Genomic DNA, 22,524 nt, shown 5'->3' with positions numbered 1-22,524 from the left:
GTGACTGATATCCCTTTAGTTATAATAAGAACAAAATTTATCATAGTTGTATTCAATTACAGATTTTCTTTTTTTAGCATTTCATTTCTGTAACTTGAGGCTGCTCTAATATTTTTGCTTTAATATTGTTCTGGAAAAAGAATTGTAGAGAAATACACAGATGAGATTGAAAAATCCTCACACAATAGGAAGAAACTGTACTCTCATCTTTCACTTTTTTAAAAAACTTGTACAGTGTGTTTTGAGATTCAATAAGAACATCTCTGAGGTCTGAGTATACAGAGTATATGTCATATACATACATACATACACCTCATGGATGAGATAYGAGAATACAGATTTTATGGTTGCTCCCTGTATCTGCAGCTTGAAAAATATTGCTGCTGTTCTGGCTGTTGTATTGCCTTTAAGAAAAAAAAGGGATCTACAGAGATTCAAAAAAACTTTGACAATCGAAAGTCTCTGCATATTGACATTCATTCTTTAATCTTTCAGCTTGAATATGAACTGTTTGCAGTATCTGAAACTTAGTTAACTAGCTTAAAAATCTTAGTTGATGTTTGTGAATGTCTGCACTTTAATTAGTGTTAGGTAGGAGATGTATATGAAAGTTAACTTGTTTTTGTCAATTTACATGAATTATAGAGATATACTTCCAAATGTGATAGTTTACATATCAGTTACTTTGGTCCATAATATCAAGGCTTGATATATATACTCTCTYAGTCTGAATTGGATATCATGTTTACCTTCTGTCAAAATAAAATGATTTTACTGTAATTCAGTCTGCTGATGTATTGAACCTTATATCCCCTTTATTGTCTCCTATAATGAAGCTGTGCCATGTTGTTTGCTTAGTCTGCCTGAATTCCAAAATTCCAAGTAGGGTGTGTGTCATATCTACTGTGTGGAGAAAAGTACATAGAAACTTGAGTGAAGGACTCTTGGTAATATACAGGACTTGTTCAGAGTTTAATTTACGCAAGCATAAAGAGTCCTCGAGGAGCTGTTAAATTATTCTTTATTAAATACCATCCACTGTACTTTGTCCCATACCTTTTCTTAAATTGCACAACCCCAAATTTCTGAAGCACTATAAATTGAAAACATAATGTTCTTTAAGTTCTGTRAATTATAATTCTAAACAGTGCTTTTACAGCTTTTTTTGCCAGCCACAGACTAGTTTGACTTCTAAAAAGTAATTAGTCTGTTTAAATTTATATTGTAATATAACCTGAATCCAATTAAAGCTGTTGATGTTTCCTTCATACAGATTTTTTCTGAAGGTGTCAGAATTATTTGACAAAACAAGGGTATGTATTATGAAACCTTCTTAGATATGTTCTTTGTGTACCTCCTGGAAGTGCTTGTGTCAATTAGATATTAACATATGGCTGTTTTAAGGATGCTTCTATACTGAGTATTTAAGCAGTTGRTGTTAGGGAAAGGAAAAGCAAAGCTCCCAGTCATCTGGTTTTGTAAAATGATGGCTCTTTAGGAGTATCCAGTCTACTAACCTCTTCTAGACAGGTTGCATGTCTTCTAAGCAATTTACTAGTAAAGGTGCTATTCCTCTAAAATGCTTAGATTCCTTTTGTACTTCATGTTGGATATCACAGAGCTACTTCTGCGAAAATGAAATGTAATCCTTAACCCCAAAATTGGTAGGCATGCTGCTTTACATGGAGCTAAGATTTGTTACTCAGTTAACTGACTGAGCAGTACTACTGCTCATGCTCCTAACCAGATTCTCTAATATTTTGTCAGTTTTGTCTTATTCTTTTGGCTTGGTAGAGTAGAGATGCATGCCACATATTAGCAAAAATTTTGAATTAAATATGTACATGTTTCCTAACCATAAGCAGTTGTACCCAGATAAATATGGATCTTAAAAAAAAAAAGAAAAAAAAAAGAAAAAGAAATCAATGAAATTACTTGTTTTGCCTTTTAGAGGGCTCTTTCATTTGTTTGTTTGTTTTTTCAAGATTTAAGAGCTTGCAGATTCTGTTCATAAATTTACAGAACTGTCACTTTAAATGCAAGCAAATAAGTTTAGTGGAAAATAATATTTGGGACCRTTTAATATGGTGCAACTACACAACCATTCTCTAAAGAGGTCTTAAAGAAAAATGTGTTTTCTTTTGATCTCAAAAAGAATGCAAAACTACTTGAGTGACTCTTATACTAGACAATTCTTTGTTTATCTGCAGTTTTTATAGTACAGGATGTGTTAGTATTGAAAACTGAAAGAAAGCTTTGTTTTTTAAAATGGAAAGCTAGCTGTCATTTACTGCTTCTGCAGTGGGTTATTGCTTACATTTTAATATGAAAGATTAGTACGATTTCTCATGATATATCTTTAAGTATTCTGTCACAAGTCCATGACCTTAATTTTTGAAAAAGACAATCTGTCATGCACTATTGCATATTTTATGCTGTATTTACATCATAGAAATGAATGTCTGAAGTCTGGATGTTTTTGAATTGATGCTTTTACTTGCTGTTTTTCCAGAAAATAGAGGCCCGGGTATCAGCTGATGAAGATCTTAAACTTTCTGATCTTCTGAAATACTACTTACGGGAATCTCAAGCTGCTAAGGTGAATTTATGTTTTTGTTCAGTAAAATAGTATTTCATAATAAAACCTAAGTGATCATTCAGAGAAGTGTACAGTGTTTTTTTTGTTTTTTGTTTTTGGTTTTTTTTTTTAGTGGATAGATTAAAATGCTACAGCTTCTGGCCTTCTCTACTCTCTACTGTTAATAAGTGGTAGCAACACAATTACTTGGGACTGGATGATCCACTTGAATCACTTATCCAAATCTTGCAGTGAAATTAAAAACAATGGAAAAGCATTTAATGAATTGTTAAAGCTGCTTGTAGAATGCAAGAATTTCTGCCATTTTTAATATTACAAATGGATACTTTATTTTGGGTCAGGCTCTGCAAGTGCTGATATAAAAACATGTGGGCCAAGTTTTAGATCCTTTAGCTGTAGTAAATTTCATTCTTAAGGTGTTGCTTGAGTGAAAACAATTAACTGACAGGAATGTTTTGTAGTTGGAAGATCACAGAAAAGACTAGTGTTGTTTCTAAGGCCCAATGTGTATTTCAAATCCATGATCTAAATAGTCAGTTGTTTCTAACTTGAGAAGCCATTAAATTCCTCATGATTTCTTCCTCTTAGGCTTTTTGCAGCATCATCTAAGCTATCTGGTGCTAGCTTCTATYAGACAAGATGTGGACCAAAGCATATTAAATTGCTTGTCTTGTCCAGAACAGATATTCCTGTGACTTGCATGGGATGAGAATAATTCTGTAATAACTGAAATATAACAAGACTAAAAATTATTATAACAAAAAAGACTAATCTTTTTTTTTTTTTTTGATCACGTGGTACATACTAAAATCCTAGGGTAGATTCTTGGTTTCTATATATCCTTTACACTATTACTRTTTTTAATAGGATCTCCTGTATAGAAGATCTAGGTCGCTAGTGGATTACGAAAACGCTAATAAGGCATTGGATAAAGCAAGAGCAAAAAATAAAGATGTACTGCAAGCTGAAACCACTCAGCAAATATGCTGTCAGAAATTTGAGAAAATATCTGAATCTGCAAAACAAGGTATTTGAGTAGTTTTTTATCCTGAGTTAACACTTGAAAATTAACAGATTTGAAGACACTATTAATGAGAATAATTTCTGTTCTGTGATCCCTAATCAGAGAGCTGTTACCTTTTAATCAGTATTTGCTTATTTTAGAAAGTTTATACAGTGTTTTCCTTTGGTTCCTGACAGCTCCATTAGTTGATAATATCAATGTCATAGTTTATTGGCAGGATTCCCTCAATGTCTAGATGCAAATTATTTGTTGCCTCTTCTTTAAACACAGGGAAAAGAAAACTGCTATCAGTAAAGGCAAAACTAATCTTTTCAAGTACTATTGACATACCCTTTTGGTTGTATGCATTATTCTGTGAGGGCAGCAGTCTGTAGCAAATGATACTGGATCAGAAGGGGAGAAATCATGAACTGAGATTTCACTGAAGATGCAGAGTTACAGTAGCTCTAGAGAAGAGGAACCTATTTTTATGTTGCTTCTTTCCTGGAAACTTATTCCTCTTTTTTTAGATTAAGATTGTTAGGAGCAAGTAGACATCTGACTCATTATTTGTGGCAGATTTGTACAATGTTTAACCACCATCTTTTTTCGGTCTTTATCAGTTAAAAAAAATTCTCTGACTTGTAAATCTGACTACTGATTTTTGTAAATGAGACAGTGGAGGATCAAAGATCCTGTTAGCCACAAAGGTGAATGCATAAAACATACTTGCTTCCCGTGTTCTTCCTGCCAGGTCTAGCATGGTATATTCCCTAGAACTTTTCACATACCAGCCTTGAAAGAATAGTGCATATGGTAGGAGAATTTAATGTTCAAAAGCATCCACACTGAGGTCTTGTTTCAAAAAGAGCTTTGTGTACATAAAAGGTTAGGTAGAGATGAGAAACTGCAGTGATCTTTTACTTTTTTATCTAGCAATTTAACAATTGTGTGTGAGCCCCAATGTGCTAAGATTAAACTTGAGTTTTTTCTGTTGCTTTCYGTCACCCTTTACCCCTACCATCCTGAAAGAAAATCTGTTAACAATTGAGGGCACTAGCAATAATACTGTTAATAAATCCAATTTTGTTTTATACAGAACTGATAGACTTTAAGACAAGAAGAGTTGCAGCATTTCGAAAAAATCTAGTGGAACTAGCAGAACTGGAATTAAAACATGCTAAGGTAATTGTGATCCTTTTTGGCCTGTAGTTCAATTGTTTTTCAATGTTATACGCTAGAATAAACAAGTAGTTTTGTGTGATATACACTTCACATCCAAAAAGGGGAGCTTGAAGGTAAGCATCCTATGGAAAGGTAAACTTCCTTCAATAATAGAGAATAAGAGTGCAGATGAAAAATCTCTGTAGGACTAGTGTACTTGAGGTGTGCTTTGGAAAGCTCATCTCCTTGAAGACAATTTTGACTGCAGTTTTATGTTTATCTAGCCATCTAATATTTATTGCTTCAAAGTTTGAATACCTCCCTATTTTAAAAACCTCTTCTCACCATTTTACTGGGAGACAGGAAGTGGTTTCACTTGTTATCCAGATGTTAGGGGCCTGATGTATAGGATAGGCTACCTGTTAAGGACGAGATCACACAGATACACCTGCTGGTCTCTCTGAAGTCAGGGACTAAAGTCAGATCACCGTTAATCTAAGTATATTTTTGAGCCTTTTTTGTCTTTAAACTATGTAGTGCTAACAAAAAGAGGARTGTTGGAGGTAGCCTTTCAAGTAAAATATTGCAGAAGAATCTTTAAGAGGCATGTACTGTCCTTAAAGTTCACAATGCATTTGATTAATATAGTATTTTTGGTTARATCGTGTTGGCTGCTCTGATTCAATGCACAAGAATGATTTGCTTCAGTGACCCTATAGCAGGAGGCAGCTTTCTTTAAAAAGTTGACTCTTTAACATTCTCATTTATCTGAAAGTGAATGTGCTGACTGCTAAGCTTTGAATTAATTCAGAATATATCTGTTGAAAGGATTAGCTAAGAGGTGTATAAAGTTGCTGAATTAATTTGTTCCCATCTTTTGGGCAGCTCTATAATCTTTTTTAGTAGTGTTTGACAATGCCATTCTGAAAACCCATTGATTGTAAAGCTAGCACATGAAAAGCTTTTTGTTTGGTTGTTTTTAACTTTGTAGGTATAAGTTCAGCTTGATAGGATATTTGGTAATGCTGCTAAAGTAATTAGTAAAGCCTGGAATACTTTAACTCCTTTTTCAGGTAGCTGGTGYTTGCTTTAATGTAGTATATTAGAAATTCAGCAATATTTTCCTTCAAGTCTTAGAACTTCTCATGACAGTAGGCACTATTCAGCCTTACTAATTCAGTGTCTAACAGTTATCTGTATATAGTGCAGAGTCTCTCACAAATCCATGATTGTTCATGAATGTTGCTGGTTACCAGTTTAGTTGTATTGATAATCTCAACAGGCATACTTGCAATGGTTTATTTTTTGTGGATTTGCCATATCATGGCGAGTGGCGTGAAGCGCAGTACTCCCAAACCTGGCGTTCCCCTATAAGGGAACGATGCCTCTGCCGAGCTTCAGTCCTAATACAGCTATTGGCTCTTTACCATCTGACTTCTTGCTGAMGTCCCTGCATGCCTTGGAATGGAATACTTAAAAATGTCTGCATCTTCTGAGGGATCTTCAAAGAATTGTTTGCATTAAATCTCTGTACAAGATAAAATCTTGTAGTAACGTTTTTTTGAATACTGACAGCTAATATCTGCCAAAGGCAGGGGAAATGCTSTTCCTGTGGCCTTCAGCTTGCTTATTAGCTTTTTTGAGCCCTCACTTTACCTGAAAGAGCCTGAAAATTTGGAGCAAGTTTTTCCTTTGTCACTGTAGCCTGTTTAGGGCACAGTTCTTCACATAGTCACTTACCAACAAAGAAGGTATGAGGCTCCAACAGGAGTTTTCACCCCTAGTCATGTTCTTAAGGTGAACCTTTTCTCTGTTGTACCTTTTCAGCTACTCTATCGTAGAACCATGTAAGATTCACTAGAAAGCTTTGAATCTTTAAAGATTTACATTTTGACTAATCATGGAAGTTCTTGAAATATTAACAAATGTGACTTATTTGAATGGAAGGGTATTTTGTTTTTCACTAGCTTTGAAAGCACTGTTCTTTTTCCAAAGCCTCTGTTTTGCTTATGTTACTCAATTTCTTATTTGTTCAAAACAAACTTATCACAGATCAATTAACTTAGTTGCTGTGTTTTTATTTCTAGATTACAGAATTTACAAATGCAATAGGTCATATTTTTTTATTTGACAAAATGATAAATTTATAACCAACATAATTGGTGAGGACAGTCTTAAAGATATCTTGCTAGTAAGTCTAAATGTTGTACTGAAGGATGAAATGGTATGGTTAAGAATGTCTTTCTAAGATAGTTGATTAAAAGGAAGAAAGAAGGTATTAAGAAGCTTAGAAAATTTTGAGACAGTGTCATGATGTATGAAGAACAGTGCTAGGGGACTGTGAAGTTTCTTCTTGTCCTGGAGAGGATTTTTGATACTTTGTGCAGAGAAAATCGGGAGCAATTCTTCAGTTTCAGGGAGTCTAAGTAGTCCTGGTTTTGACTGGGCTAAGATGGGATGTTAGTAGACAACTAACTCTTCTTGTAGTAGAGTCAGAAGAGGGCTGGTAAAGGCAAAAAGAACTTTTTCATGGAGGCAAAAAATTCATCAAGAAAGATCAAAAGCCTCCTGCTTTAATATTCTGGACATAATGCTTYGCCTGATGCTGCTGTAATCTTTGTCTTCATGTTTTTGCAGCCTCTGAAGGCATATTACACGTGGGCAGCTCCAAACTGAGAACTGTTTGGCTTCATGTGAAGCCCAGCACTCCCAAACCTGGCAACATGACCTGTTATTCAGCTCTATGTGCTCTTTTCAGCAAAAACCTTACTTAAGGGGTCTTCAGTCTTTCTTCAGTCTTACTTCAGTCTTTTTTCCACAGCATCCATTCTGTCAAAACACTCCAGTTTTGTGGGGTATTTTGTGATGGAATAAAAGGAGTTCCCTCCTTATCAGCAGCATTGACTTTACATTCATTTAAAATTAACAAACCACAGCTTTAGATTCGGCTTGGTCTCTGACCTATACTAACCAGATAATGTTTCTCTTTCTGCAGCTAGCCTGATTATCCTTAAAGTAGTGTTTAACGTCTGTTTTGCAGGATGTCTCATAAAAACTATATTKGTATACTCTGTGGTGATTGGCATTTTAGGTTAGCTCTGTGTGTCCTGATGACTTCAGGAAGCTATAACTAATGTAAGACCTTATTAAACATTCAGCCATTTTATGTAAAAGCTGCATTTAAACCTATTCACTATCTTAAGCCATTTATGGGACTTCATTTCAGGAAGAGAAAGGGTTGATGGTTTGAAACTGGGGAAAACTGCTAAGGTTATAACCAGATATAATGAATTGCGGAATCTTGATTTAGCTGTTAGTTGTCTATGTGAAATGGGAGAAAACACTGACTTGTTCTTAAAACAGATTATTGCTGTCCTCTACAAATGATGACAATAGCAGTTTTGTTCCCTAGTCATCTGCTGCTGTTACTGAATAACCTAGTTAGAATTTCTCACAAACTTTCCCTTGATATTTCCCTAGAGAGCCCACTATTTAATAAGTTAATTTTAGATAAGGTAAAGGTACTTATAAATGGAAGCATTCTGATACATTACTGTAAACATTACTCTGTTTTGTAGGGCAGAAGGAAGTATATAAAGTGTTAGAAGTATTCTTAAAGCATTTAGAGCCTTTGCTATGCTTTTAGTGGTTTGACATATGAAATTGTAAATGAATAACATTACTATTTCCTTCAAAAAATGTAAACATGTTTTTTCTACAAATAGTAGTGCAGGTTCTTGCTGCTATGAGTTCCAGTGGAAGAAGAATTTGTTGCCTTACCGGCAACAAATTTCTATTTTGAATTAATAAAGGAGGGGAGGAACCAAAATCCAAAGCTAATGGTTTTCATTAAATGYGTTGCCACTCTTATCTTCCCTGAAAAAGATGTTTTTGTTGGCATTATTTTACCATTAACTAGAGTTTAGGAGTTGAGAACACTTTTTTGCTAATCTGAAAGTGTAGGATGTTCCAGAGTTAAACTGGAATAAGCACAAGTATGTCAAATATAGCAGCCAGAGCCACGGCTCGCAGCCTCTACTGTTGTTTAGTTTATTGTAATTTAAATAAAGTCAGTTTTGTGAACTTTGTAAATTTAATGAAACTGAATCTCTGTAAAATTTCCCTTCTCCCTAAAATTTCAGTAAACTGGCTGGCTGAGTCTGGAAATGACTAATGTATCAATGACCTCTTTGTACCCTCTTTTCTGTAAGGTATTACATAGTAGCTTGTAAACTGCAAATATACTTCATGCTTATGAGCTGAAAAGAGGCAAAAGATCACTGTTACACTTTCATTATATGCATGCACAATGATGCTTCAAACTGAGGAAATACTCTGTTTCATTCACGACCTCATTACTAGTTAATAATCAGCTGTTACAATGACACAGACTGTAGATTTATGATACACTACCAAGACMGGCCACCAGGTCTCCATGCATCTTCCACATACAGAACTCATTTGTATCACAGAAGTATGAACCCTCTGAGGTACCTTGCTAGTATAGGTGTAAAAAAACAAAATCTGTTGAAGCCTTAATGGAAGAAGCCTTAATGGAAGTGGGGAAGAAGCCTTAATGGAAGTGGGGAAGACTAAAAAGGATTCAGTAGATACATATGCAAACTAGAGAGTCTTCTGTTCTGAGCCCTTTAATTTAGTTAATTGCTTAATTTGGATTGCAAGAATCATAGTGGGAGATAGCTGTGATTTCAGGACTCATCAGGCTGAGAGACTGCTGAGGGACTGCTGTCCTTCTATTTACTGTRGGTCACTTTTACATGCTTTTAACTGAAACAGTAAGAATTACAAATTCTTTAGTAGTTGTGTAAGCTRTTTATCAAGGACGTGCAAACCATAGCTACAGGTACTGCTTAATTACATGAAGTTTTGCTGAAAACCTTCTTCAGATTTTTTTCTTTTTAATCTTGAAAGATTTACTATAAGGAAGCTGTTTCTCCCATATTTATAACTGGGCACTCAGAATATTTTGTTCTTGAATTTTATTTAGTTTAACACACTTAAGAAACAGAATGTTAGGTTATTACACAGAGATCTCAGGTTTGGGAACAAATCTAATAGTTATTTATTAGCAAATAGCCAGTAGTTTAAAGTAATCTAAGCATAAATAAATGCACAAAACAAGGTGAATACTGTTTGTTCTGGAGCATAACTCCTGGCTTTCTATATCTAGTTCTTWCTTAGACCATATTTGCTTAATTCAGAAGGGTATCTTTATAACCATCAGTACTTTAAATTCAGTCAGAAATCTAAAAGTCTACCTATATGCTTTATAATAGTCAGATTACTTTAAATATGATTAAAAAATGGCCTGCAAGATCTTCACATTTTTGTGAAATGAAGGGCAGAACTTGGCCTTACATACAGAGCCTAGTTTGTATTCTGATGATCACTTGTGTTGCTCTGGCTGTGAAACAACCCTAATTTTACTATTGGCTGACTGTGGGCTAAATCACATGGCTAACCTCATAAAACAGTCTGTGTGAAGAAGTTGTCATTTTCGTATCTTTAGAACAAGGGCGTACTTGGACAGAGCTGCAAACTTAAGTGGATGGTTTAGGTAGGAGATGATTGCTGAGGAATGGCTAACTTAACTTCTTAATGAATTCATTGCTCCTTGAGTTTATGAATACTTCTGCTATGAGAATAATATTTCAATGATTGAAGTATTGCCATTAATCTATACAAAAAATTTAAATGGTATAACTTTGCTCTTCATTGCTAAAAGAATACTCTGCAGTAAGTATTTTTTGTGGCCAGAATAGATCCTTAGTAAGAAAATTGTGAAGAAACACTGGAAGGTCAGTGAATGCTTATTTTTGAATCTCAATTTGGCTTTGTTTTAGTTTCATGACACAATGTTACTACATTCAAACAATCTTAAAAGATAAGTTATTTAAATAAATGTTTCTGCATGTATTTAATACATCTGTTCTCCTATAGTGGTGAATATAATTGCTATTTAAAAAGATCTCTTTACCAAAAAGGAAGAAGAAAGTAGGGAAATGTGGTTATACTTTTCTTTATTTTTACAGGGTAACTTACAGCTGCTGCAGAGCTGCCTGGCAGTGTTAAATGGTGACACATAAGCAACGCTCCGTCCTCCCACTAACAAGGGCTGCCCTTCTCTGGATTTTTGTTTCTGTGACTTTAAATAGGCATTTACGGTTCCCTGGAGAAATCATTTGACAAAGTACACATAAGCAAGCTCCTCCTTTCAAAACTATTAAAAAACAAAATCTGAAAGTAGTTGCAGACTATATGAAGCAACAGCATACTTGTTATACATACATACTCATGTTTATTTAATCATTATATGCTTTCATTCTTCAGAAACAAAAATGCTCTGTTTTTGTGAAAGTAGCCAATATAATTATGTTCATGTTATGAATAGTATGATACGGCTGCCAATCCTATTTACCTTTGTAAGTAATTTCTTAAGTTGGCATTTGAAACACATTGTTCAAATGGACAAAATATTACATTAGATATATCAATATTGTTACTATAATGCATTGTATACCCTGTCTTAGTTTTCTCCATGTACTGAAACCAAGAAATTTAATCTTTTTTTTTTAATTGTGAACATTTCTTAGAAATTTTGGAGAACTTTGTGTAACCTTTATAACTATGATTTTAAAAAGAAAAGCAAATGCATTAGTATGTTTGCCTTAACTTGTAGACTAATCCAATTATTGTAAAATAAACCATGAAATCAATGATTTTTCTAAAATTATGCAGACACTGTATTATTATCTGTAAGCCTAATATTTTCTAGTAAATCACATTAATTTTATTAGCATTTTCTGTACTCATCCTGTAAAACCATTGATAGTACTGGATTGGTCTGACACTAATTACTCACCCAGTAACTTTTCACTTGCATTCTCAGGTTTAGCCATTTGCCTATCTGTTGGTCCATGACTTGCCTGTCCAGTGCACTTAAATTGTTTTGAGCTTGGCTGCCTTTGCAGTTTCTTTGGCAGAAATGCCTTCAAGGGAACTTCATGCCTTTCCAGAAGGAGTAGAGTAGCAGAAAGTGCGTAAGATATCAASGGGGGTAATATTGCTCCTTTGAGTAAAAATAAGAAGCTTTGCTTCAAACAGGAGAAAGCTAACGGAACACCTGAAAAAGATCTCATTCTGCTAACTGCACTTAAAACTTGGAGCTATGTTCTTCTTTTTTCTCCTCCCTCTCCCCCCCTTTTTTTTAACATAGCTTGGGTGCTTGGTCTTTTGTTTATATGTTGCTCTGTCTCACTTACCTGAACCATGACCCCTTTCCAATAGCTGCTGGTCTGTTCTGTTGTATAATTTTGCAATGTCATAAAATTAGRCTTTACTTGATGAATTATTCTTCACAGCGGGACTGCTGCTTTATGTGGCTTTGTAGACCTTTAATAGAGCAGCAGTTTTGGTGAATGGAGTTTTATGTTTGGAGATGCAGACCAAAATAACTCAGTGTCTGTGATTACAGACTCTCCTGTACTGCCTCACAGGTTTTTTGGGGGGTTGTTTTTTTCAAATATGGGTGAATTGCACAGTGCAGTATACGTATCCTRTGGTGCTGCACATATAAACATTTCTAAGGTAGCGAAGTTTTAGTGCAGAGCTGATGCTGAACATGCTGTTTGCATCATGCATTTAGTTGCACTGCCTCAAAACTTGATTTTCAATGCCCAAAGGCTCTTAGCAACTCACGTAGTGTATATGATACTTTCTAGTAGTAGCTATTATCATAGTAATATACTGTTCACCTTCCAAATATATAAAAGGAGTAATTCCTAAGGAACTCATCTACAGAAAGATAAGGGGTGAAGATTACAATGTATATACGGTTAACACAATTGTAAATATTTTAAGTAGGCTGTGGGAAGAGTTTTTAGAATAGTACTCGTTGTTCAGTGTTACTAGCGCATTAAATTTTTTTTCCAATTCTCTTGGTATTGGCTGTCTCTCTGAAACCCCAACCGCTGGCCGGGTAGTGAAGGAACAGCGGCGCCGTAAGGCGCTCCGAGCCCCGCGGTGCGACGCCGGCGGGGGGAGGGGGGCGGGACGCGGCCGTTAGGCTCCGCCGCGACCGTTGGCGGGGGCGTGGCGCTGACGTGCCCTCGCGTCAGCCGTGCGCGCGACTGCCCCCCGCAGGGCGCCGGAAGCGTGCGGGGGCGGCACTTCCGCGCAAGCCGGAAGTCGGCGGGGCTGGCTCGCCGTGTCGGCGGGGGGCGGCGCGGCCGGTGGCGGGCGCCGCYATGAGCCGCCTGCGGGAGGAGGACGATCCCTACGTGGTGGAGGAGCCCAGCGACGAGGAGCGCGCCCTGAGCAGGTGCCGGCCTGCGGGGGAGGCCCCGGGCCCGGGCCGCGGCGGAGGCCTGCCGCCTCCTCTCCGCCTACTGGTCCCGGCCTGGCGTTTACCGGCTGTCCGGGCCGGCGGCGCCGGAGCGGCCTGGCGCGGCGGGCCGCAGAGCGCCCTTGAAGGGCGCCGCTCGTGTGGTCGCTTCCTAACAGCCATAGTGTTTTTTGTTGTTGTTTGTTTTTTTTTTTCCCTTGAAACTGGAGTGTTTCCTTTCCTAATGCTAAAAATGGCAGTATAAACGACTTCTGCCTGGAGACTCACTGTGCCGAGCGGCAGCGGCGCAGCAGCAGGCTGCAGCCAGTCAGTGGAAGCTCCTTTACATTAGAACAAACTAGAGCTATAATACAAGTAAGCTAGCAGACCATTTTAATAAACAAATATATTTCCTATAAATGCATGGGCAGGTGCATCCAAGTGTTTCCACACAATACAGATGTTCACTTTCTGAACGAATCAGTCAATATTGTAAACCAGTAATAATAATTAGGTGTTTAAATACTTGTAGCTCGGAAGATGARGTGGATGTGCTCTTGCATGGCACTCCTGATCAGAAGCGGAAACTGATACGGGAGTGCCTTACTGGAGAAAGCGAATCTTCCAGTGAAGATGAGTTCCAAAAGGAGATGGAAGCAGAACTAACCACCACCATGAGAACTATGGAAGGCAAATGGAAGTCTTTAGAAATGGGTAAATGAATTATAACATCTGCTTGCATATGAAATTGTAAGTTAAGTGGTGGCCAGTTGAGGTGTTGATATATTGCTCTGTGCAGACTGCCTCATGGGGGKAAGGGCAGCGGGGAGCAGTCAAATGCTGTCTGAAGTCTATAGAAAAATCATAAAATGGCTGATCGCTTGTGCACAAATGATCACTAGGTACTAATTAAGTGCTTCTGTTTCATCTTTTTTAAGACTTTGTTTTTGGAGTTCCTGAGCTGCTGATTTCCTGTTTTGCAGTTTCTTTTTGTTGGATCAATACTCTTTTCCCAATATCTCTATAACGTTTGTTTTCAGCAGCCACATACATAGCTGGAAGTCTTGAGCAGGTTGAAATGTGTTGTATTTTCTCTGTCTAGTGGCTGCAGATGCTGTTAAGATTTGGACCCTTTCTGGAAGGCAGGAAGAGCATACAGTGGAATTCCAGAATCAGGGAAAAAAGTCAGGAAAAATATTAATCTGTTTCTCTCTCAGCTGCCAGTGGTTACCAGCTTCATCAAATAGTACAATGGCACCAAAGATTTATCTGTGCTGGAGTTTGTGAGTGATTTTGAGTGCAATAGATTGATTGTTTTGACATTCAAAGAACACATATATATTTTTTTAACCTRTTATAAAGTACCTAGTGAAGTATTCTTAATTTCCTGGGGAATCAGTGTAGTTTATATTTTAATGTAGGATTTTCATTCTGCATTCAACAGGTTTAATAGTTTTATCTTTGTGAGTGGAAAAATATGATTTTTGGTCATGCAATTGAAAAGATGTAGCAGCATTTATATCACTAAGTGCATCCACAATGGAATATGTTTTTTAGTGCAAACTAGCTGTATCAGATGTGATTGGCCATTGACCTAGGACATCTCTGGACTTCTGTGGTCCTGAAATTTAGATTTTTTTTGAGATCAAAGTTTGTGAGACAGTGTGCCACAGCTGTATTTCTTTAGCATGAATCTGRAGATCTGCGGAGTCTTTGAGCATGTGCAATTTGCATAAGGCAGAGGCTGACAGATTTCATGAGGTGTCGTGTGTATGCCTAAAGGGAGTGTACTTTACAGCAAACTTTACCTAGAGCTGTACCAGAGGTTCAGCTCAGAGGTAGTAAGCTGCTTTGCTCTGAGAGAGCACCTGTAAAGGAAATAACATGTGCAATGTAGATGATCAGGACTTGAGAATAAATTGTAGAGCTCTTACTTAACACATCCATATGAAACAGAGCATTTCTGGGTAAAGTAACATGGAAATGAAGTTTTTTTCTGGGCCATGTATCTGCTATCCTTTTGTGGGATGTTCTTACTACTTTTCTCTCTATTTTCACACACAGATACTTCCTCAAGTACTGGACAGCCTGGTCCTGCCACCACTTCAAAGTACTATGATGACATTTACTTTGATTCTGATTCAGAGGATGAAGATAAAACAGGTAAGTGCTTGAGGAGAGAGGAAGACACCTCTACAGTAGAACCATCTCAGATCCTGTAGATTCCCTCTTTGGGATCGGGGACTGTTCATGAAGAGGGTTGTTGGGGGGAATTTCTAGCCTGCATCATCTCAACATCACTATTGCAGCTTTGTGATATATCCCAATGTATGTAAGGTACATTAATTCTTTGAGCTGGTGCCTCTGAAGGAAGGATGAGCTAGACCTTTATGTTTTAGTTGAGATTTATTGCACGTATGGAAGAGTGAAGAAAAACTGGGATTTTGATTAGCTAAGTAGAGAATCATCATATGTCTGATGGATGCTGATGTTACTGACCTGTGCTTGCATAAATCTTGCAGTTACACAGGATGTCCGGAAAAAAAGAAAACATCAGCAGCGTCGGATTCTTTCTAATGATGAACTGTTATATGACCCAGAAGAAGACAGTCGAGACCAAGAGTGGGTAGACTCACAAAGGAGAGGGTAAGAGACTATGAATATTTGAACTGTAGGATGCATATTATAAACTGAAAATTCTAATGAACATGTTGAATATAAGAAAAAGCTTGCTGTAAAGCCTGTGGATTGAAAATATTTTTGATTTGGAATCAACCGCATGTGAAATCTTAAAGCCTGTAAATTTTTTTATATGTATGTAATATATGTAATCAAGTTGCCTCTTCAGAATGACACAATTCTATAACTTTCATTTTTTTTAAATTGAAATTTTCTAGTAAGCCGGTTTTGTCTGTAGATCTGGTCAAAGTAACTGCGCTATGTATGAAAAGGTTGTAAGATTTTGCTAACTTCATTTTTAATACCCTGTGATAATTTGACTGCTATGTTAATATTGTAAATACAAGCTAAATATTGTGTTTCAAGTTTTGAAAAACTTGGAATTTAGCAAGCCACAAAGCATTCAGATCAAACCGGAACAACACAAAGCTGCTTTATTTGAGAGGCTTTTGAGAGGTCAAGCAGAAAAATTGTATTGTTAGGGTGTCACAGCTGAAGTAAAATTCTATATGTAAATCTGTTGAAGAAAGCAAAGTTAATTTCTCATCTGCTGAGATTGCACTTTAAAAGCCTTTCTCTTCAAAACAGAGGATTATTAGGCATAGATCCACACTTTGAATGTGTATGTCCTACCAAGTGACAATCCTGTGTACAAAGTAAATGCAGAGATATTGGTGAGCTTTTTTCTCCACAGTGTTTTTTTAATCAYGTTCTAGATTAGCAAAAAAGGTGTCTAGAAGGAACCAAACACTTGTTGGTGTATTTTAATATAAATAAGGTTTGACAGTTGAATTGATAGAGCTAACAGCAACAGCAGATAATTTCACTTGTTGCCTCTCTTTCCTCCCTTCTCCAATTGGTAGGTACCATAACCAAAGACGAGTGCAGCAGCAGCAAAAACCTGTAGCTGTTCCAAATAGTGATGCTGTTCTGAATTGCCCTGCTTGCATGACAACATTATGCCTGGACTGTCAGAGGTAATTAGTGAAAAATAAGGGGTCTTTTTGTAATGCCCTTTTTCAGTCAGTTTTATTTTTAGTGCATTCAATGATTTGTTCAACTCTCTTTTGTGAGGTGGAGCTAAACAAAGGGAGGCAGGTATATGTGAATCAGATTTAGGGTTGAATACTAGTTTGAAGGATTAATAATCAGTTTAACCGCCAACATGGAGATGAGTTGAAGAACAGGGCAGAACTTTTAGCATAGTGGGGAAGGTGAACTATAAAAGAGACCTTTCATGGAGACTAAACAGGAAAGTTCAGGCTGAATTTGCTTCTGAAAAAAAATATGTTGGCTTGATTTATTTAATAAAGAATTTAAGATGTAAAAAGCTTTTAGAAGCATGGAATTATTCCAGAATAAGGGATATTTTTGTACAAAAGTGCCTTGTTTAGAGGAGGGTTAGGCAAAAGCAAAACAGTGTGTTCTTACTTTTTTTGAATGTAAGCAATTGTGTTTTGGAGTATAGTTAGGTTAACAAGTTCCTAGAAAGCATTTAGATGTGAATTCGTATCATGTTTTGCAGCTGTCAGGTATCTGGCTGCATGTATACTCCTAGCCTGTCCTAGATAGAGGACTCTTGGAGAAAGAAACCCTGTGAAATGAGGAGTATTCAGTTATTGAATACTTTTGATAATTGAAGATAAAATTCCAGAGCTGCCTAAACTCATTTAAGTGCTGGGTCCTATTTCTGCTCTTTTCCCTTTGCTGACCGTGGTACTCCTATAAGWAAATATTTCAGCTTGCTAAGCTGTCAGAAAACTGTATGTTGACAGATTGATTTTTGGGTGGTTTAGTAAGTCGGAAAAGCTCATTACAGTTTTACACAAGCAGCAGAGCCAGCAAAACTCAAGATAGGACTTGATAGGACAACTACCTGTTATCTTGGTTTAGTCTGTTGTAAAACTGCAGTCTGAGGGCTATTGTATTGATGCAGCCTTGAATTTACTGCATACTTTACCGCAGCTATTCAAGTGTTACACTAATGACAGCTGAAAATAGATTTTATATTTTATGATAGGCATGCTTTTTTCAAGTGTTATATGTCAATGATTGTTGTTACTAAATAGGAAATTTCAAGCTTACAGTAAGTTCTAGTATATAAATGCCATATCTGAACTGTTTGCACTCACAACTTCATGATCTTTTGCCTATCATCAGCTATAAATAGCCATACATAATGTTGTAGTGGTAATGCTGTTGTTCTCCAGGGGTGCTTATTTCAGTGAGAACCAACATATTTTTAAGTATCTTACCTTAAAAACAAGACAGATGGCTACAGTTCTATTTTTGTGCTTTTGTAGTTCTGATTCCTGTTTTATTTATAAGACTTTATATTTGTTTGGCTTTCAGCCCTTTGGCATGGTACTTTGCATCTTTAATTCTATTTTCAGTGATGATAACCAGTTTCTTGGAAGCAGAGTTTTACCTGTGGTATGACTTGCATTTTCTTCCCTTCTTCATAGACATGAATCTTACAAAACGCAATATAGAGCGATGTTTGTGATGAACTGCTCTGTTAACAAAGAGGAAATTCTGAAATACAAAAAGAAGCTACAGAAAAGAAATAAGAAAATGAGGCACAGCAAAGAAACTACCTCTGTACTGTCAAATCAAGAAGAGGAGGAAATATATCATCCAGTAATGTGTACTGAATGTTCAACTGAAGTGGCAGTGATGGATAAAGATGAAGTTTTTCACTTCTTCAATGTTCTAGCTAGTCACTGTTAATGTGCAAAAACACAGAAGAAAAAATCCTGTACTATTTAAGACTTTGCAACGTGTCAGAAATGCAGACATAATCCTTTTTTAACCAATGCTCTTTTAAATGCATCTTTTCGTCAGAGAACTCTGTAATTGTTGTCAAGTATTTGCAACATTTAATGAAAGGAATCCAGTTAACTGCTTGCATCTGGGAGAAGAATTCCTTCAGACCTTCAGGTATTTACATCATTGAAGATTTAATTTTTTGTAAATAGGACATAATATCTGTGTATTATGATCGTTGCTTGTGTATATACTAAACATTATCTCCGTATGTATTGGAACAGCTGTACAGAATAAATACTGTATAAACTAGTTCTTCACACCTGTGTTGGTCATTTGTATGGCATTGATAAACTTGCTTAGCAGTTCTCAGTCARGATGTTGGCCTTCTTTCAGGCTGGCATTCTTGGTTATTCGCATGAAGGTAGGTATGATAAAGAAGCAATTGTTGTGTTTGGATTTTTGGCTCATTAAGATGTCAAAAGGGGACATTTTACTACAAATTGGAAGATTTGGTTGTATCTAGTTTGCTTCTGGCATGGATCATTTAAATCAATGTATTAACACTTAGTATTACAGTCCATAATTAAGAGTTTGTAAGGTAAATATGAATGTAAATAAAATAACTGAAGTTTTTTGTTACCTGTTATGCTTATGGTAACTCATGGACACATTTTAAGAAATTCATGGTCAGTTCTGTGGATACAGAGCTAGTCTATATATTTTTTCTGTTTATTTAATACATTTACTGCTTTAAGGAAGCATAAGTATCTTCAGTTATTTGATATGTAGACTTGTCTTGTCAGACTATGAAGCCACTTTAATGTTACTATCAGATTCTTTCCTCTGTTCCTCAAGGCATGCTCCCAATAGGTAAGTSTCTCTCTTTTTTTTTAGTAGTAGTAACTAACATCATTATAGCCTGTGTTTTTTAACACTACTTTGCACAAGGGTCTGTCTGGAAAAAATTCTCATCTTKATTCTTTCAACAGTACTATAAATAATTTGGTATATGTGCTTTCAGGTGTTGTCAGAAATATTTGAACTTAAGGAACCTTAGGAAGATACTCTTTTGTGTGCTTTAGATTATAATGTTTTAACTCCTTGATTACCTTTTGTTGTCTCTGGTGCTACCTTACTGATGAACAAACACTGGTTTTATAGTGTTGCATAACAAGGAAAGAGAGAAAAAGGAAATGTATTCTTCTGTCATTGCAGCAGAGGAGAGTTGGCCATAGAGCTGACAGTATTAAATTCATTGGTCTATTGGTGGCCAGGTCACTGTCACTTCAGTTTAGATTTTTTCTTGTATAGATAATTAAAGTAGATGCTACAGCAACAGACAGAAGAAATAGCACAGGTACTATTGTCCCCCTCTTGTTTTTTTTTTTTTTTTTTTTTTTTTTTAAGCCTGAGTAATCTCACTTATTTTTGTGTTTTGTGACCAAATGTTCTGGCCTTTCACCGAGTGAGTGCTATGCACCAAAGCATGCTACTGGTTTGGCCCCAAGAAGCAGCTGAGGTTGTGAACATTGTGAAGGTAGACATATGACCATCACATTTTTCATTAGATGTGTCTAGGATTAATGTGAAATAAGCTGCAATTAAATGAGAACCCAGTGTTAACTTCTCCTATGCTAGTAGACAGTAAAAAGTGAAAAACCACCAGAAGGACAGTGAGCYTGGGGGGGGGGGGATTTAGCAGGATGTAAAAGGCTGAAGGAAGACATGATGTGTGAAAACATCAGCTGCTTTACAGCAGTGTCACTGCCTGAATAACAACTGTGCTGAGGCCAAAACCCAGGAGGAAGGACTTGCTAGAAGGAAGTTCCTAGGCAAAACACGATGCAGCTTGATACAGTGGATACATCCACTTTTTCTTTTCAGGCTCTTCAAGGAAATGACTACTGATGATGGAGGAAATACAAACTACTAAAATTTTTGTTTCATTGAAATACAAAGCATGTATCTTGCAAAATCGTGGTAAAATGCAGACTGTACTTCCCAGTTAAAAATAAAAAAATCCTATTAACCTTTGGCAGTGAAGTCCACTTCTAGTAAGTAGCAAAGTTGACTTTTTTTCTTAATTTTTTTTTAATCATTGCAGAATTGTATCAGTACAAGGCTGAGGACAGTTTGAGCTTGAAGAAGCATAGATGTTGTAATTGGCCTGTACTGCACCCAGAACAGTTCTGGCTTTCATCTTGAGACGGTGACCCAGGGTAGGCTGACATCGCTCCTTGTCACTCTGTGCTGCAGGGCGTGCTGGCCTTGACGCAGTGTTCTTCGTGTTCCAGATGAAGCATGAAGCTGGCACGCCTCTTGCCACTGTCTTTCCTCACAAGTATTTTCTTGCTGCTGCTTCTTGGTTACTTACGTGTCACTTCAGAGTTGCAGACTGGCTTCTTGGAAAAGGGAGCAGCAAACAAGAATAGGATTCATTTGCCCCAYACTGATACTGCTCCTGCAGCTCTGGATGGGAGTAATGCTTTACTTGTGCTGGATGCCCTGCTTGTCCTTGAACTCTGTATGTTTTTATGTGGAAAAGAAGTTTGCATAATTACTACCACTTTTTCAAGCAGTGGTACCAGTGCAAGACTCCTCCATTAGCAACTGTAACAAACAACAGCTCCTGTAGCCAGTTGTGTGGAGGCACTAATGGTGTGAATGCTCTTATTGCTCTCTCTTGTGCTGAAATAAATCTGCATAGATAAAGTGTGTTAGATGTATTCTGGTTAGAGTAAATCCCTCTTCCGATTCTGCCACATAAGCTAATACAGTATTCAGCTGTCTCTACTAACTTGTTTTCTTTCTCAATTACCTCCTAGAACTGTAGCTGTGTTTTGCAGCTGTGTAAATAATTAATATGTGCATCCTCTTGTGACTGTATTTCCTTGTTTTTCACTGTACTAATATCATGGGTGAAGTTAGGGGTGGGTGGCTGCAAGAACAGAACTCCACTGCTCAGTGACATATAATTTAAAATTTACTTAACTAAGCAGGATGAGTACAGCGGCTTGACAGCAGTTTCTGTTCTGCGGCGCACATGGGTGCAACCCCTGCCCGAGGCCCCGGTCTCACAGACTGGCACCGGAGACCCGGGGGAGAAGGACACCTGCTCTGACCACCGGCCGTGCCGCTGGCCCGGCCCCAGCGCCTAACGGGGGCACCTCCCCGCTTGGGGTCTATACCTAAGCTGCGGCTTGTTTTGCCCGCTCATGTGGGGATTAGTCAGAGCTGGCAAATGTAGCYAGGGTCTCGTTTCTCTACGCAATATTTCTAGGTGGGTTTTACCCTCGACAACTACACCAGMAACTTCTGCAGAGGTTTTTTTAACACACCTTTGGTGGACAGCGCTGAACGCACAGTCTGCTGCTCCTCCACAGTTCCTGGTATGTGAATTTAAACTACTAGGTGTCAGAAAATAGGCTGTGGCAACACCCAGATTTGACTCAGGTCAGCAATTTACTCAAAGTTCGTGCTCAGTCGCATAATTTAATCTATTTTGACCCAAACGTGCCTATGCCATGGATTATCCCTCACTGCAGTGAAGACGTGTGTGTGCAGGTGCAGTCCCTAGCATGCTGCGATACTTCGGTGCTTGACGGAGGTTTAGGGCAGGTACGAGGTGACCTGCTGTAGCGAAGGCTTCTTCGCGTGACGAGGACGTTTTGGAGCAGCAGGGCTGGGGTGCTGCGGGCTATTGCCGCACCCGCGCCGGGAGGCTCAGAGGGGGCCTCGTTCGGTAACACTGCATCTCCTGCCCATCTGGGAACGACCCTTTCCCGGTGTCTGTAGAGGAGATTTTGTTTTGTTGAGCCAACCGGAGGGAGCTTTGGGGTTTAATTTTCAAATACGACAGAGGCAAGAGCCTCCTGCACGGCTCCCGGGAGCTGGGCTGGGTGCGGCAGCCGGGCCGAGCACGGCAGCAGGGCTCCCTGCGCCCCCTCGGCGCCGCCATTTCGGGCG

General features: G+C 37.7%; 2 protein-coding genes and 1 long non-coding RNA gene across 3 annotated transcripts in view; 2 read left to right on the top strand and 1 right to left on the bottom strand.

The window, feature by feature from the left end:
- SNX6 (sorting nexin 6) overlaps positions 1-12,722 on the top strand; it is a gene marked incomplete at its 5' end in the record, with an annotated part of 42,414 nt that extends 29,692 nt beyond the window's left edge. Inside the window, 5 exons of the mRNA XM_085301815.1 lie at positions 1,274-1,313; positions 2,513-2,599; positions 3,467-3,626; positions 4,702-4,787; positions 10,820-12,722. Coding sequence (XP_085157941.1) covers positions 1,274-1,313; positions 2,513-2,599; positions 3,467-3,626; positions 4,702-4,787; positions 10,820-10,873 — 427 coding nt within the window. The remainder of the gene's footprint in view (positions 1-1,273; positions 1,314-2,512; positions 2,600-3,466; positions 3,627-4,701; positions 4,788-10,819) is intronic.
- A 230-nt stretch (positions 12,723-12,952) lies between these two features.
- Positions 12,953-18,875, top strand: EAPP (E2F associated phosphoprotein). The gene is made up of 6 exons (XM_085301683.1): positions 12,953-13,107; positions 13,643-13,824; positions 15,175-15,273; positions 15,633-15,756; positions 16,653-16,766; positions 18,255-18,875. The coding sequence occupies exons 1-6, from the start codon at positions 13,034-13,036 to the stop codon at positions 18,517-18,519; spliced, it is 858 nt and encodes a 285-aa protein (XP_085157809.1). The 5' UTR covers positions 12,953-13,033; the 3' UTR covers positions 18,520-18,875.
- Positions 18,876-22,001: 3,126 nt separating this feature from the next.
- Positions 22,002-22,524, bottom strand: part of LOC146597627 (uncharacterized) — a 974-nt gene continuing 451 nt past the window's right edge. Inside the window, exon 2 of the long non-coding RNA XR_014895457.1 lies at positions 22,002-22,347. This is a non-coding gene — a long non-coding RNA (uncharacterized LOC146597627). The remainder of the gene's footprint in view (positions 22,348-22,524) is intronic.

This window comes from Rhea americana, unplaced genomic scaffold (assembly GCF_003343005.1).
Source record: "Rhea americana isolate MKP2758 unplaced genomic scaffold, rheAme1 scaffold_18, whole genome shotgun sequence".
NCBI lineage: Eukaryota > Metazoa > Chordata > Aves > Rheiformes > Rheidae > Rhea > Rhea americana.
This window is presented reverse-complemented; position numbering and strand designations above follow the sequence as displayed.